Genomic DNA, 18,412 nt, shown 5'->3' on the forward strand with positions numbered 1-18,412 from the left:
CTGAAATATATGACATAGCCAGCTGTGACAAAACTGAAATAAACATAATTGGAGAATTAGTATACATCAATGTTTCTAAAGTTATCTAATGTGAGTTTACCTCAATCAGGGTGTCTATGGATTGCAATTGTAGATTCTCGTTTTCTCCCCCATCATCAGAGTGGAAAGAGTGGCATTTGAGGAAAATATCTTTTTTCCCTTTCATTTATGTATTATATATTAATTTTAAGTCCTATATTTACAAAAGATAGAAATCAATATTAATCATGCTTTTTGATTCCTATTTTAATATAGTTTGAAAAGTGTTACACAAATGTTATATGAGATCGAAATAGAAAATAGAAGTGGAAGGTACTGCTGCTATTTAACTATCTCCTCAAGTTTTGGAAACTACATAAAATTTTCAAAGGTCATAGCTTTAGGAGATACAGTTTTAGCTGAAATAACCTCTAATAAATTCAGAGATGCATAGTCTTACTGTGGTCTTTTAGTCTCCATAGATCTCCTGATTTACATATAATATTCACTTCACCTAAATCCTTCCAGTCTTTGGGAGAGATTCTCTTCATTAGACTCTGTTTACCGGGGGTAATTATTGATTTCCTTCCAGCTTATTCTGAATATGTGGAGAAACAATGAAAAGCCAAGTATTTTGTCATAAATGGAGGTATGGAGAGCAAAATTAGTGTTCTGTCTCGAAAATGTTCTTCTCCCATTTTTTCAGTAGGGAGACATAGATTAGGGTTTTAAAGTTTTTGATTATGATCTTAGAGCATAAAATACAGTTGTCAAGGAGTTTTTAAGGGGAAATTATCTACGGCTGCGGAAAATTTAGGTGTACTCAAACTTCCTACCTAGTAATGATTCTCCGTCGAAAAGAAAAGAACTTCCACTCCTTAACGTGAAAGTCTGCACTATGTTATAATCCAGAATTCACTCAAACATTCTTTAATTTTCGGCATTAAGCATCTCCCAAGACCCTACAGATATGGCTCTGTCTTAGGGTGGAGCTCAGTCCAAGAGGTTTACAGGACTTAAACTCCAAGGGATTCGTGACTTGGCGATGCATAAAGTTTTCTTCAGATCTCATTTCCCACGTCTGAGTGACCAGCTTTGAAATCGCAGACCAGAGACAACTAAGAGAGCTACAGCTATTTTGTGTTAAATCAGTCCTGGAGCAGAGAGAATGTTCAGGCAGTCTCGCGAAGATGAGAACCTCTTCTGGAGGGGAGAGGTTATAAAGCAGATAAGGATTCCTAGGCGAGCAGCTACCGCATCCTCTGCCTTCAGCCGAGCGTCGCATCCGGACTCGACTGCAGCTCAGATCCAGAGAGAGGAAGGTGGGATAGGAGGAGGTGGGAAAGGGAGAGGAAAAAAATTAAAAAAGGAGCTGGGGGAGGGAGGGGTGAAGCCAGGGGAGTAAACGAGAGAAGAGCGCGCGGGGGGAGGTGGAGATGCGGGGAGCGCGCCTGGCGCAGAGAGCTGAGTGGACCGCTCCAGACAGCGGCGCGTGCAGCAGCTCCTGAAAGCGGCGAGTTGGCAGAGCCGGGCTGCGTTTCCAGCAGGAGCTGCGAGCTCAGTGCAAGCTCACAACAAGGTGATGTGCCTGGAAGCATTCTTCTGTCCGCGCGGGGTGCCGCAGCTGGGGCTTCCTCCCTTATACCCCCTCTCCTCCCCCGGGTCTGCGGGTCTGCGCGTGTGTGAGCGCCCGGGTTTGGGGGTAAAACCTCCGGGGAGGGGGCACCCCGTCCCTGCTTGTCTCCTCCTCCCTCTACCCCTGTCGTCGCTGATGCATGTATTCCCGGGTTTCCCGGTCTTCTTACCCCTTGTTTGACACTGCCCCCCTCCCCGCCCCCCGGTTGTGTCTCCTTTCCCAGATGCTCAAGGTGTCAGCCGTATTGTGTGTGTGTGCAGCCGCTTGGTGCAGTCAGGCTCTCGCCGCTGCGGCGGCGGTGGCTGCGGCCGGGGGGCGGTCGGACGGCGGTAATTTTCTGGACGATAAACAATGGCTCACCACGATCTCTCAGTATGACAAGGAAGTCGGACAGTGGAACAAATTCCGAGACGTAAGTGCTGCGCATCCCCATCCCCGGACGCAAGAGCGCGCTGCTCCCAGGCGGGGGCCGCGGCGGCTGCGGGTGGGTGGGCGGCGGGCTCGATTTTCCGAGGACAGGGGCGCGGGGAGCCGGGCGGCGCTCGGGGTGGGGGAAGTTGGCGGTGGCGATGACCCCTCCCGGCTAGTGCTCGGGAGAGGCTGCTTGCTGGCTGCCCTGGAGTTAAGATCTCACCAGGTGCCCTCCTGCCTCCTGCCTCCTCGTCTCCCGCGTTCCTCCCCACCTCCCTCGGCCCCCAAAGGTTTCCAAAGTGCTTGGCTCTACCTTCTCAACTTTTGAATGGTGTTTCTGGCAGTAGTAAACACGGCAGATAGATGCGCCTTGGCGATGGATTGCCACTCAAGCAACTAGGATCGATCCCGTTACTAATGGTCCATTAAGGAATTTGAGGGAGGAGGGAGGAAGATGTAAGATTTCTAAATGCCGGCTCTCCCAGGGGTGGGAGGTGGTTTGGGCGCAGCAGCGGGCAGAAGTTGAACTGCGCTTGATCCCATCAAATTGCTGATCAGATTTGTGCTCCGGCATTAACTTTAACACAGAGCATGTTTGTAGCGCATTCGATACGGTTTTATTCCGGATTGCATCCCTGCCGGAAAATCCGCCCGGTGAAGGGGGTCGTGGCGGGGCGACTTCCGTAGGGGGTGGCTCTGAAAGGGTTAAACTGTAGACTCCCCCGGGGTGTGTCCTCAAGGGTTATTAAGAACGAGGCAGGTGTTGAGACGTTTGTTTGCCTTGGAGTCGCTGGGGGTGACTTCCAGTCATTTTTCCCACCTGATCTGAATGGAGCCGGGGAAGAGCTGCGGGCCGGAGAAGCGCGGTTCACCTCCCAGCTTTCAACTTGGCTGTCCCAGCGAGGTGGCGGCCCGGGCCCCGGATTACCGCCCCCACCCCCAGCCCACCTTTTAAAACCCGGGAGGCCCGAAAGGAAGCGAGAGTGATTCACAGACACCCTGCCAACCTTTATGGTGACATTTGAGAGAATTTCTCCTGGAGTCCATCTGCACTGCCCTACGTAGACATGAGTTAACTTCTTTCATCAGCTCACACTCTGTCACGATTTGGGAAAATAAGTGGAAGCTTAGATTAGTTTTCATCTTGGCTCCTCTATCCCCTGCTCCCAACACCCCTCACATGAGTCAACTGAAGAGGCAAAACACGTAGCTGTTTCTGGCAGAGGGATTCCTGAAGAGACGCTGATTTTCACTTCAAAATTAAATGTAACTCATAGATACTAGGTATGGGTACAGGGGTGAAAAATGGTAATGATAATGATAATACTTAATGGAGGACTCTGTCTTACATGTTTTACGAACAAAGCTTCAAATCATTTGAGTGTTAACCAAAATCCTTTACACATTTTTTAAAGTTTATGCTAATATTGAATACAATCAAAAAAGCAAGCAAGCAAATGAGATATTTCTAAACCTGGAGAAGGATTTCTGCTTATCATATCCTCATTTGGGAAAAAAAAAATGAAGATTTTGTCATTATTTGAACAGTGCTTCACATAATGACATTTTATTTATTGATGGCTGCTTGAAAATCTTTTAAAATAAATGTTAGGCTTTCTTCCCCAAAATATATTTTAAGCCTTCGATCTTCCTGTACTCTGACTTTATTCAAATTCATTTATTGCATTTTTAAAGGCAACCAGTTATGCTTGAACAGTTTGTAAGTGTGTTTGATTAAAACTATGGAGGCAAGGTGTGTTGCCTGAAATAATTAAATATTCTAGGAATCATTCATCCAACTTATACAGACACAGAATAGATCATTTTATTGTTATAGTACTTTCAGTTATCCTTAGTTGATCTCTGGTGCAGGGCGGGGGTGGGGGGACCATTAAAAGTATATGTTAAATTTAAATAAAGGATTTACTGAAATATTTTTAGCAAATACTTGTTTTGAAGGACATGTAATAATGAAAATATAATAAATTATCTATTTAAAATTATATCAGGTTTTAGCATTACCACTTATTAAGATAATTATGTTTTTGTAAAGAGATTTTGGAGGGCATGGAGAAGATAAGTGTTATCTTTTTTCCACCCTTTTAACCACCTGTTGCTTATTCTTAACATGATAAAATGTATGGTGATAGTGTAACATCTCAACTCAGAATGCAGAATCTGTATTTAGACCCTTCACCTCACTGCTAATGTACAGATTATTTTTCCCTTCTTGGGAATCATTAGCTTTTTTTAATTCTTTATTTTTTAAGATTATGGCTTTATTTATTTTTTTTTTTCATTTTCACCTGGAAGCCCAAGGTGATGAGGCATTGCTTGAAGTGTTTGTGTTGCATGAATCTACCTTTAAATGTTCTGCATCAGCATTGATATCTTAAGTAATGGATTTGCATACTTAGTTTTACAAAGACAAGGAAACAAAGATATCAATCTCTTCTTTTAGAAATAATTTAACTGAAGTACTTATGTCTACTTTTCTCTCCTAAAGAAGTAGTTAATTTTATTTACAAAAAAGGTTAGAAATACCTAAGCATAACCAAGACTAGAATTAGTCTTTACTTTTTGTGTGTGACTATTTTACACAAGCAATATTATTTTACAAGTAATTCCTTAATGGAAGTTTGAACTATATCTTCTTTTCAATTATATTTGAAAACTACTTTGAATAATATTTGAAAATGCAATCCATCATTATATTTTAACTGAATGGTTTTTAAGATAGATGTACTTTTTATATATTATATGCAATTTAAATATATAACTATATACTATGTATAATAAAGCTTTAGGAATCAGGAACATGGAAAGGAAGTATTATATAAGAGTAGATGAACATAGGAAACACTGCCATTGATGACTCATTTTCTCAATTTCCTCAGTATAAATCACAGAGAAATAATTAAACCAAAGCCAAACTTAACACAGAAGAAACTTCAAATAATTTTGACCACTTTATACTAACAATGCTCTTTGAACAAAGTTTTGTTGCCCTTTAAAGTGTACAGAATGTCAGTATATACACAGAAAACCTGTCCTTTTGCAAATTAGTATAAAAAGTCCTGTGGACATTCTAACTACTACATCTTAGGAAAAATAAAAATTTAACTTGAAGATACAGAGAAGTCAACTCATTTAAAAGTAAGTATAGTAGATAGATCCAGAATGACTATGTTCAGAGTATAATTTTATGATTTTTAAAATAAAGCGAACAAACAAAAAACTTTCAACAAGATATATTTAATAGATACACTGGTTACATCACATTTACTACCTTTTTAGTTCTGTTGAGTGGTGATAAAATCAAGAACTCCAGATTCCCCAGTGGAACAATTGTGGGATACTACCTTTACCAAGAGCAGGTGTAAGGAATTCCTTCACTCCATTCTTACATGTATAAATGTATGCATGCCTATGAGGAGAATTGAAAATCTAGATCATTATAAGAAAACAAATTCATTAGCTTCTGAATCAAGTGGTCCATATATTGCATATTTCAAATATTTGTGTTTTATAAGTCAATTAAGGCAATTCATGCTTGCCTTAATCATGTAATAAATGAATATGGAATTTGGAAACCAATGAAGTAATTGATAATAAATGATATAATGCCTTTATCAATCTCAACTACTATGACTTCTCCGAAGTACATATGGTAATTAAAAATGACAAAAAAAAAGATACTGTATGTTGGAAGCCGTGTAATAAAAGTGTACATGGCAATGATGGCCATGCTAATTTCAAATAACTCATGTAATAAAATCAGAACTGTACCCATCTGCTGACATTCAAATGCTTCTGATTAAATTTATTGTTCAATAAAAATACCTGGGAGTGGAGGTAGAGGGTGAGAGGAGGGATGAACAGGTACAGCACAGAAAATTTTGGGGGCAGTGAAAATACTCCTTGTGTTTGTAGAATGGTTGATATATATCATTATACCTTTGCTCAAACCCATAGAAAATACACCCCCAAGAATGAACTCTAAGGTAAACTATAGACTTTAAGTAATTATGAGGTTTCAGTGTAGATTCATCTACTGTAACAAATGGAGCACTCTGGTAGGGAGCATTCCTAATGGGGAGGTTATGCTTTTATGGTAGCATGGGGTATACAGGAAATTTCTGTACCGTCCTCTCATTTCTCTGTGAACCTAAACTCCCCCAAAAAAAGACTATTGGAGGGGTGCCTGGGTGTCTCAGTGGGTTAAAGCCTCTGCCTTCACTCAGGTCAGGATCTCAGGGTGCTGGGATCAAGCCCCACGTCGGGCTCTCTGCTCTGCGGGGAGCCTGCTTCCTCCTCTCTCTGTTGGTCTCTCTGCCTACTTGTGATCTCTGTCAAATAAATAAATAAAAATCTTAAAAAAAAAAAAAGACTATTGGAGAAAATCATAACCACAGCCTCATCATCTTACAAAACAGACGAATGACAACCTGGGGATCATTTTGAACATTGTTTCAAGAGATGCTTGCCATTCTTCTTGCAAAACCCATAATCAACTTCAGTTTGCACTGATTCCTTAACTAATTTTTAATACCCTTTAGATATACTGAAAACAATAAAAAAGTCTTACAATTTGACTTTAAAAAAATCAACCTTAAAGAACACGTTAAGTGTTGTGAAAATGTAAAATACAGACTTATGCGTCTCAGCAACCCTCAAATTAGAAGTTGAATTTTAAAATGCCTGATTTGGATATATTGGATAGTACAATAGCCTTTCTTAACCTTTTTTTTTTCTTTTTATTGCCTTTTCTCATTTGAGTTGAGGTTTCATCTTAGTAGAGTATACAGATTATTTGAGAGGTAATGGCTGATGGGGGGGGGGATTTTTCCTGCCACTTAGAGGCTACAGAGGAATAAAGCCCCCTGAGAGTCTATCAACTTTTACTGCTATTAGTTAGTAAACGAACAATTGGTTTCTATGCCTACTGCAAGTAAAGTATTTCATTACTTTAAAAGGCATGGAGTATTCTTCTTTAAAGAATACTTTCTCAGTACTTTCCTTAGATTTATGATGCACCCTGGTTGTATTACCTAAACAGTCAGCATACCTTTAGCATGAGGGCTTCTCCTTTGTAGTACATTAAAAATAATTTTCTTATTTGAGATATAATTGACAAAATTGTAGGTATTTAAGTTGTACAGTGTGATGATTTCATATTCATATGTATTATGAAATGGTTACCTTTGGGATGTGCTAAGAGGAGGAAGGCAAATTTTACTACTTTATTTTTCAACAATATGTAAAAAATAATTATTAATAATTAGAGAAACTGAACAAATCAAACCACTATTCTCTCTGTTCAGGAACACTTTCTCAATAATGAATATCTAATTCTGATTTTTAAAAGTACATTTTTAGTGTTTCTTACCATGAAACAATATTTTGAACTGTGGTAACTGTTACCTATATTTTATCATACTTGAGCACATAGGCTGTCCTTGGTAATTCTTCACAGTCAGTCTGTTGCATTCCCACAAGTGTTTTTCCTCTCTTACTTTGATCTTTTTTTCTCCTTTGATCTATTGATGACTATGGTCCACACTGTGTTTACAAATGCATGGAAGTGTATATAGTGTATATAGTATACGTATTTGCAAATCACACCCAGTAAAGACTGTAGCAGGTGATTTTAATATTTGACTAGTATTCATATTGTTTAAATCACTAGAGGACTCAATCAAGAAAGAGGCAATTGACTATAGAGAAGCAATAAGTAGTCTTTGAAGATTCTGGAGTGAGTGAGTTACTACAGCAGCAAAGGGCTAACCCCATAAAGTAGTCTAACCCCAATCTGTGACATCTGAGTCCTAGTTAAAGAAAGGTGTGGTACAACCTTCACTACCTATTTCCTAACCCACCCACCCACCACCATGACCACCACTACCAAACTCACCAGTTAAGATTGATTTTGTCAAGTCAGATGTCACATGAGAAGAGCAGGTCAGAGAATGCCCACTCATTTCTGGGAAGGGACTGTCAGGTAGAACTGCCATCACATTGTAAGACCCCATCTGAATTGAGTACAACATTTAGTCAATTTGCCTTGGGTTCTTCTAACAGATAGAAATTATAGGGAAGTACTTTTAACTTTCCAGTTCTCATTACTTCTAGTGAATTATTAAGAAGGTGTAACCAAGTAGAATAAGAAGTAAATTACTTTGTGATTTAAATATATATATATGTAAAATACATTTATATGCATGTATATATAGGTTTATGCATAAATATGTATGTATTATATATATATATTTTGTATGTGTTTGTCTTCAAATAAATAACAGATTAAATCATCAGGAAACCAAAGTGATTATATCTCCTATTATAAATATTTTTTACATGCTAATTAGAAAATAGGCACTCCCTCGGGGCGCCTGGGTGGCTCAGTGGGTTAAGCCTCTGCCTTTGACTCAGGTCATGATCTCAGTGTCCTGGGATCGAGCCCCACATTGGGCTCTCTGCTTGGCGGGGAGCCTGCTTCCCCCTCCCTCTCTGCCTGCCTCTCTGCCTACTTGTGATCTCTTTCTCTCTCTGTCAAATAAATAAACAAAAACAAAAAATCTTAAAAAAATCTAAAAAAAAAAAAAAAAGAAAATAGGCACTCCGTCTAAAATGTTGTTAAGACATTTTTTTTTTTTCTCCCTAGTTTAGCTTTCTGCATCTTGCAAATGCAAGCATAATCTCCTTTGCTATTATATGTGTGGTCACCACGTGCCTTTCTGGCTCTTAAGAGAAGTCAGCTTGCTTGTGATTACACACTTCAGCTTTTTACCTAGTATACCAAAAGAACATCGTATATTGCTATGAAACATCTTTTTTCCTACTTTTACAATAAGACTACGGTAAGACTGCTTTCAGATCTCATGATTCTGACTCAGAGTAACATTTTATATTCCTATGCAACTTTAGTTTTCATGATCTGGGCTAGAATTACTATATTATATTATATTATTTATATCTATATCCATATATACATCTGAAATCTGACTCTTCTATGCTATAAGTTCTTGGAGTATTCACTTACATTTTCCCCATTTATGAAAATTCTTTCATTTTTTTTTCTACTCATTCTACCTCCTCTAGTTTACAGATTCTTCTCCTTATTAGATGCTGAACTCTCTACAGTTACAGATGGTCGTCTCTTCCCTCTCAAAAAACCTACAGTTCAGGGGTGCTAGGATGCAGTTGGTTAAGCATCCAACCCTTGTTTTCTGCTCAGGATGTGATCTCAGAGTTGTGAGTTAAAGCCCCGTGTCATGCTTAGTGCTCAGTGTGGGGTCTGCTTGAGATGGTCTCCCTTTCCCTCCACCCCTCCCGCTCATGCTTTCTCAAGTAAGCAAGTAAATAAATAAATCTTAAAAAAAAAAAAAAATCCCACAGTTCACCTAGCATTAGCACAGTGAAGGCTTAGAGTTAACATTGGAAAAATATTTAATAAATACAGGAACATTATATTTAATGTGCATTGCCATCTGTAGTCATTAAGTAAAGGCTTTTAGAACTGTATTGCTTTTTATTGACCATTTCCATTTCTGACCACTGCCAGCCCAGTTCCGTAATATAAATGAAAATTTAATTTTATATAAAATATAAGGTTTCAAGTACAAAACTGGTTTAGTCCATAAGTTTCAAAATGCACTAAAATGGAAACACTGTGCCAAAACTGTCATGTTCAATTTTAGAGTGATAACAGTAGATGGGAATTATATGCATCTTGGCACTCCCTCTGCCAGTTCATCTGATTCTTTTCCTATAGTTTCTCTTTGACCACATAATTTTTTGCTCTAAGGTTTTTAAATATTTTTTGCTGCCTCCTACGTAATGTTAAAAACCAGTATCTCCCCCCTTTTTCAACCACTGCACTTCATTTAATGGTTATATGGCTGAATCCAGATATTTTACAGATAGTCCAGATTTATGTCTTTGACTTCTCCCTCACCTATAATTGCCAGTGTGTTAGTCAGAGATAGGTTAAGTTCTTGCAAAATGGGGGCTCTGAATCAACTTGCCTGAATTAAGATAGAATTTTATTTCCCAACCAGGTGATGGTTAAAGTGAGCTTGACAAAATGAGCAGTCCAGGTCTGAACTTCCAGGGTCACTCTATCAGTATTTTCTATCATCAATTGTCATTTCCTATCCAGCAGGAAAGATTGAAGAGAAGGTCAATCCACCTTACCCTAGAACTTACCAGGACATTGTCATTGTGTGTATCTCAAGGACCTCAACTCAGTGACATGGCTATACCTCGCTGAATGGGGGGCTATGGAATGTCATCTCTAAAGGGAAAAAATTAACAGTAAAAGGAAGAAGGGAAAGCCAGACACGAGGAGGAAAATATTTGTAACAACTATGTCTGTTTCATTAATCTAAGTGTCTCTTGAAATTATTCCTTGTGCCCATGGATGGGAATTTTTGTCAATTCCCATTACTTGTTAGCCTTCCTTCTATCTTATTCCCTTTCTAAATTAAGATTATCCCTCTGTCCTCTGTTCAGAGTAGAGCTGGAACATCTAGTATCTAAGGTTCTGGATGTAGAAGCTTGAGGGAGTAGTAGTTTGCTAATATCTAAGAGAAAATGTTGGAGGTCAGATCAAAGAAGAACACCTACATACATTTTTAAGGAGAGCCTCATCGAATGACAAGTCCTTTTTCTAGTGAAATCATTTAGTATTATCTTCTGTGAAAACTTTTTTTTTTTTTTGTTTAAGTTATGGATATTTGGCCGCAGGTCCAGATAGGTAGTGTGATTGGTGGGAAGAAATTAGAATTTATTTATTGTTGGGACACTTGGGTAGCTCAGTGGGTTAAGTGTCTTTCTGGGATAAAGCCCCACATGCAGCTCTTTGCTCAGCAGGTAGTATGCTTCTCCCTCTCCCTCTTCCCCTCCCCCCACCCTGCTCTTTCTTTCTCTGTCTCTCTGTCAAATAATTAAATCCAAAATAAATAAAATCTTTAAAAAAAAAGAAAAAGAAATTACTTGTTGTTCACTTAGTTGAGAAAGAACACTCTCTATACAAGGTTTTTATTTCCTCTAATGCGGTAGCGTGGGGAAAGGCAAGTATCATTAAATGCAAAGTACCTTTCCCTGAATAGTACTAGAAATGATGCCATTGCTGAATTCACACAGCAATTAGTTCTGGAAACAAGGAGGATAATCTCTTTAGCATTAGTATCTCTGGGAGAGTTACAAGATGGTATACAAAGTAAGATTTGCCAGAAATGCCATAGAAGCTTTATGCTTTTGAGTTTGACTCTTGACATCAGAGATGGCTGAATTCCTTGCCTGGATCATAAGAAGAGATGGTGAATTGCACCATTTTGTTATTTTTTTAAGAGATCTTTGAATACATGCTCATACTTGCAAAATGAAAACTTTAGTATTCATTTTTCTTTCATGTATATATATAGTCATGGCCCAATTATTTCAAAGTGATCACAAAAGTTTTGCTTAATATTTTGCTCACACTTAGAATATCTTATAATTAAATTAATAATAACAATATAGCATACAAATATACATGGTAGAAAGGTAAAGTCTTTATAAAACCATTTTGTCTCTGCAGTCATGTAATTTTTTCAAAGGATGATATTTTCCTCAACATTCTTCTATTAGAAATCACCTGGGTCTTGATAACCCAATCACAAGCTTCTTACTTTATCAAGGAAATAATGACCTTTGTCAGAAATAGTGTCTCCTACTTCTGAACATTTATAGCTGATTTGTCTATTCAGAATTCAAGCCTAATACGCACTTTTATTTCCTCCTTTGTAAATAACACTGTGATATTTCATTGGTCCATTTAATAGGTTTAAAGGCAATCACTAATAAAATCTTTAGAATTTAAGTAAGGTAGACTTCTTTTTTTATGTATAGTCTATGTACTTTGGATACTTCTAATCAGTATTATCATTCTTATTGTAAAATAGAGATAATTCAATACAATTCCATATGTTTTCATGACTGCTTCACTAGAAACGTCATTGATTTTAAAGCTATACTTTTTAAATATACAAAAAAAAATATGAAGTACTTTACCATTATAGCAATCTGTAATTTTGTTAGGTTCTGTTATTTAATAGTTTGGTTTACTAATGATATAAATTAAAAAAGGAACTTAAATTTAGTATAAATGTGTATTTTCTACACATAATCAAATAGCAAGTAATAAATATGTAATGATATTTTCCCCCATAACTTTAAGTTCTTTATATTAATTTAAGGCTTAACTATATGCTAATGTGTGTATTTTCAGATGATTGTTTTGGGATTTTGTAAATAACGTAATACCATATCTTTATCTATGTTTTCTGAACATACAAGGTAAAATAAACTACATTTAAACTTGGCTGGGTTATTTTTTATAATGGATATCCTCTATTTGTCTTGTTTTATTTTTGAAAACTAATCATCTGTGCTAATTGTGTTAATAAGAAAAATCTTTAATTATGTAATAATTAAATATGTATGATATCTATACCTCTGTGTGTGTGTGTGTGTGTGTGTATCAACTAAAATGTCAAAATAATGTAGATGGGAAAAAAAGATGCCAGGGAAATTAAAGGCTCATATTTATAAAAATAAATGCAAATTTATTATATACTTTTATTGGAAATAATTAGAATATTTTATTTAATGAATAGCTATTACTTTAATCAAATGGATTTTAAAATAGTTTAAATGAATACATTTTTTTATACTTCATATGAATAAGCTATTTTAAAAGTGCTACTCATAAATAGAGGGGGTGAAATGGTAAAAATGTACTCATTCAAAATATCAAAAGAGGCAAATATTTTAAATAAAATAAAATAAATATATAATATTAAGTAGTGACAGATTATTCCTTGTATAGATATTAATAATAGTGTAATAACAAGCACTTTCATATCTAATGTCAGTAGTATTAAAAGTTTTTACATATTAATTAGTGACAAACCTATAGGAGGGCCCAATTATTATCTCAGTATGTAGGCAAAGAAACTGAGGCCCAGGGTCAGACAGGTGTTATCAGCAGGATTATCTCTAGTACTGGCATTCTGGCTCCACTCTCTTGCCCTTACATACTGCACTATATGCTTTCATCTATTGATGGGCACTTGGATTGTTCTGTTCCTACATCTTGGGTATCATGAAAAAAGCTGCTATGAGCGTGAGTGTGTAAATATCTCTTCAAGATCCTGCTTTCAATTTTTTGGAAATACACTTAGAATTGGGATTGCAGGATCATATGGTAATTCTATCCTTAAATTTTTTAAGAACTGCCCATTTTTCAATTGAGTTTTTTAAGTATAATATTTTAATAACATAAAGGTAGAGATTATTAATCTCCTTTTATAAATGGGATAGGCTAGCTTCAATAAACTTAATTAATCTGACCAAGATTAGTGAGAGTTGGACTCACTTTCTCTAGCTCTGAAGATCATGTTTGTATGTTTATTCTTATTTTTAACAGCTGGGTGCTTTGAATGAGTCATCATGAACAGCTCAAACTGTTTTTCTCTCTCTTGAAATGTTATATTTGGTTCTTTTAAATGATCACAATAACTGTATGTTAATTTCTGCTGGACCAATACATTGATAATGATTTGGAATTTTTATTACAGTTATTGAAGGAGCATCACTTATATGAGATGACAATGATTTCACTATAATTTGATAATTGTATTTTGAAACTGCAATAGAAAACTTCTCGTAGCCTGCCTTTTCATTAGATTTTAAAGTAAATCATTATTAGTGAATGGAAGTCCAGTATTTGCATTGTACCTTATATCATTCAAAGAATAGTTTTTATCCCTAGAGGCGTACTATATATGACAGTTGCACACAGTTGGCAGTTTTAGTAGTGATTCTTTTGATATCACAATGAAATTCTGAATATCTCAGGTAGGCAGGAGTGGCTGTTAAAGGGACTACTAATTGTTTTTACAATAGGTGTTTTTTGGCTTAGAAATACAACTACAGCATCTTTGGAAACTATGAGGTGTCATTGTGTTTAACTTCAACCCCCCTACAGTTGTGGATTTATTTTTAATGTGGATAAAAGCGGAAAAGGAAAAGGTTTTTTTCTTACAATTAAATACCAGGAATTCACACATTATTATCATATATAAACAAGTGTAATCAGTGTTGAATGGGTGCTGAGGCAGCCTACCAATTTCTGTCCACAGTAGATCACTCATTTTTCTTTCTTTCTTTTTTTTTTTTTCCGAAGATTTTATTTATTTATTAGAGAGAGATAGAGAGTGGGCAAAAGAACACAAGCGTGGGTGGGGGGTGGCAGGCAGAGGGAGAGAGAGATATAAGCAGGCTCCCTGCTGATCAGGGAGCCCCATGTGGAGCTCCATTCTAGGACTCTGGGATCCTGACCTGAGCCTAAGGCAGACACTTAACCGACTGAGCCATCCAGGTGTCCTGATCCCTCATTTTTCTATGTGTTCTATGTTGAATTTCAAAGACTGTTATAATTCTATTGATTTAAAAGGAAATGAAATTGAATTGGAACATAAAATACGTTATCGTGTTTCTAGCTTTTAAAATAATTTTGTTGTTCACATATATTCAGGAGACTTTTCCATCTAGAACTTCATTAAAGTTATTAAGTACGAACCATTTCACTGAAAGCAGATTCTCTGTTTTTAGAGTTTTGTAGCAAGATTAATTAGCTGCTAGACTGAAGAAAATATGGAGTGAGTAAAATTCAAAGATTTCTGTGTTTTGTACTGATTGAAGTCAAGTAATAATGAGCTTGTTTGATGCTAGATTTTATACTAAATATTTATATGAAATAAGTTGCTCTATGACATATTCTCTGATAAAAATGAAAATAAATTTATATGACCAATTTTGGAATGTGTTGAATGTTCCAGATAATTCTGTACATTTTTTGTTCTTAACATAAGGAAAGGCCCACTGTTTAGTAGGATTGAAAGAAGGAGAGACACTAAAAATGCAACAACTTAATCTAATTGTGTCTCCAAATATATAAAACATTACAGGGCATTATCTTCCTGAATACGCTAGAATGCTTACTAGCTAGAGCTCCTAAATATAGTAATTTGATAGTCCCTTCATCACAGCTCTCTTTTACTTTTCTATCATCAGGCTACTTTGTGACTTTCAAAATATTTATGTAGGGTACTCTAGGCAGGATACTTTGAAATATGAGCTTGCTAATTGCTTTGGCACATGGTATTAGCATCTGCTGAAGAACCAGTTTTAGAATATCGGGAGAATATTTATAGGCCTTTCATGGCATACAGTATAGTATGAAATTATAGGCAACCTCCTAGTCTTCCAGTAAGACTGTTTAAGGTGCCCTTGGCAACATCTGATATTCTCCACAAATGTCCCAGAGGCAGTCAGATTCATCTAAACGAACATTCCTTGAGGCAAAACTTTTCTAGAACACTGTTATCGGCAAACATTAGGCTAGTATTACCTAAGAAAATTTTCTTTGACATGAAATACAGTTTCTTGGAGTTGAGTTGTTATATACTTTATGGTTTTAAAGAACTGTTTTACTTAATGAAACTGTGAATTAAGGCATACTTCACACTGCTAACTGAGGAAGTACTTGATTGGAAGCTCTGAAATTTGGATGTAACCTTAGGCAAAGTAGTGTTTTTACATAGATCAACACATTTTAGTATATTATTCCCTGACTTCCTTGTTGATTAAACTTGCCAATTTTGCTGACTAATGTTATTGTCATTTAAAGTTATTTGTTTCAGAATTTATAGGTGTTTGTTTTTGTTTTGTTTTGTTTATTTCACACATTTTCTCAAGGAAATTTTTTTGTTTTTTAAATGTGGGAAAATTGCCAATGGAAAATAACATGTTTAATTCAAGTAGCAAATTAGTAGTAAAGATAGGGGAAAATACCTTACCTCATTTTGGGGGAATAAGATGTATTTGAAAAAGAATTTAATTTTTAGTGTCTGCCATGTATCAAGTTTTGAATATCATTGAAAACCACAGCAGTTTGTAGGTCAGTGAATGAGATCTGGAAATCTAATTTCAGAACTGCTTTGTTTGCTCTGAATAGCAGATAGCCACCTGGCTTTTGCTGCCCAGAGTCTTGTGTTTATTCTTAGAGTGAGCTTTCCTTTACTTACATGTGCTCTTTGCTCTAAGGTGTGGATTTGGTAGACCATGAAAAGAAGCTTACCATCAGTGTCAAAAGTACCTCTGATGCTACTCTTGGTACCCCTGGTACCAAGATGAGAATTAATGTAAAACATTAAACATCATCTAAGACAGAATTAATGTCCCTGGGGGTCTGGGCCAGTTATTTTGCTGTTCACACACTTTATTTTTTGAGTTAAAAGCAATTTGCTGACTTCTAATTGGTCTGCCTGTATGTCCTTGAATGTCTTTCAAGTGGCTTTACTCTGTAGCCTGTCATCTTGGACTCCAAAAATAAGCTCTTTGTGAATAGTCCTTGTAAGTAGTTGGTAGTTTTAGGATTGGATAATCTTAGGTATAATTAAATCATGTTTGTTTTTAATTCTACTTGAATAAGTAATTTAATGTTTACTTTTTTGTTGTTGAACTAGATTGTGATGTTTCTGATTTGTATTTGTGGTTGAACAAAAACCCTTCTTTATTGTATTTTGTGAGTTTAACTTTTTATTTTAACTTGAATGAAACAATAAATTTAAATAACTGTCTCCTAGATAGCATGATAAGAATTCCACAGTTTAATTTTTACAGTGACATAGCAATATTGGTATCACGTGAAACTAGCCAGTATGTGAAAGTATCTAAGATTGATTTTTGAAATGGACATAAATTGTATGTTCATTACTAATTCTCTTTCTCAAATAGATATTAGCTAAATTACATAGAAACCAAAATAAGCTGTTATAAAGAACATATGATGATAGAATTATGTATGTTATACAAATTTGAAGTAGCATATTTTCCAAGTTTTTGTATTTTGTTTTATTATAATTTTAAAAGATTTTATTTATTTAATATATTTATTTATTAAGAGACAGAGAAAGTGAGAGAGAGCACAAGTGGGGAGGAGAGGGAGAAGCAGGCTCTCACTGAACAGGGAGCTCAATGCAGGGCTTCATCCCAGGACCCTGGCTGGGATCATGACCTGAGCTGAAGGCAGATGCTTAACCGATAGAACCACCCAGTGCCCCCAAATATTATAATTTTAACTGAAATAATTTTGTATATAAAATTGACCAACTAGATAAGGAGATTCAGATTCTTTTTAATGAACTTTTTTGAATTCAAATGTATTAATAAAAGGTAATTAAAATAGCAAATAAATTCCATTTCACATTGTTTTACAAATAGATTTTTTTTTAAACAAAAACTTTGGAATAATGGGATATTTGGAGTAAGGCAATAATTAGAATAAAGCAGTTTGTATATGTATATTAGTTTGGGATAGATATTTACCTCTATGCTGTGATGTTTGTTATATTTATTTTAAGACTACCTGTAATATTATTGTTTGATATTAGGGTTTACTTCTGCAACATAATTAATAGAGTGTTTCTACAGTTATTAAGCCATTTTTCTGAAGCTAGTTCTCTGGACCATTTTCCCAGAAAATGTTCAGATATGTGCAAATTTACATACAACATTCAAGTCATTCATGATTCAAGTCATTCATGATGTGATTATTTATGACATAGATATGGGTGAGTTGTGTAATAGAGTCATTTCTACAGAACTTATGACAATCTTAAATCTGTGCAAAGATTTTTTTTTTAATGCTCTTGTGGTTACAGGAAATGTTTTATTGAAGGTATCTTGGTGTTTCCCTCCCAACTGTTCCCTAACAAATCACATTTAAGTCCTATCAAGGTCTTCTCTGCAGTACTTTTCAAATCCACTGATTTACTCAAATTCACTCTTCCTTGGCTCAAATCATTCTCTCACTTAGGCTAGTCTTGTATAGGACTTTCATGTTTTCAGGTTTTTCCTTGCCTGTAGCATTTAAAGCCTCATTGATAAATGAATTTCCCCCACATTATAGCTCTGATTTTTTTGCTTCTATGTTCAAAAACTTCCATTCATCCTTTCATTTATTACAGAGTAGGACCGTGTATAACTGCAACTATAAATTACCCTTCAAAAATTTGTGAATAGAATTACCCTCTGTGAGATAAACTCTGGAATTTCTACATAAGGGATCACTTCATGCATTAGTATAGTCATCTTAGAGCGAGAGGATGTGAGTCCTAAGTCTGTTAGAGTTATTGTAAGCCGTTTGAATATCATAAAACACACTTGGACGAAGCTTGTCCATTAGGAGTCTAAAATCAGATCGAAAAAAGTAATTCACATAGGCAAGCTTTGGCC

General features: G+C 36.0%; 1 protein-coding gene across 3 annotated transcripts in view; it reads left to right on the top strand.

Annotated features, from left to right (window-relative positions):
• Positions 1-1,203: 1,203 nt before the first annotated feature.
• Positions 1,204-18,412, top strand: part of SPOCK3 (SPARC (osteonectin), cwcv and kazal like domains proteoglycan 3) — a 488,976-nt gene continuing 471,767 nt past the window's right edge. Inside the window, exons 1-2 of one of the 3 annotated variants that reach the window (XM_032332597.1) lie at positions 1,204-1,340; positions 1,878-2,066. In XM_032332597.1, coding sequence (XP_032188488.1) covers positions 1,878-2,066 — 189 coding nt within the window. In that variant the 5' untranslated portion in view covers positions 1,204-1,340. Of the gene's footprint in view, positions 1,341-1,397; positions 1,598-1,877; positions 2,067-18,412 lie in introns of those variants that run through there. The other 2 variants (XM_032332598.1, XM_032332596.1) reach the window with 2 other exon arrangements.

This window comes from Mustela erminea, chromosome 2 (assembly GCF_009829155.1).
Source record: "Mustela erminea isolate mMusErm1 chromosome 2, mMusErm1.Pri, whole genome shotgun sequence".
NCBI lineage: Eukaryota > Metazoa > Chordata > Mammalia > Carnivora > Mustelidae > Mustela > Mustela erminea.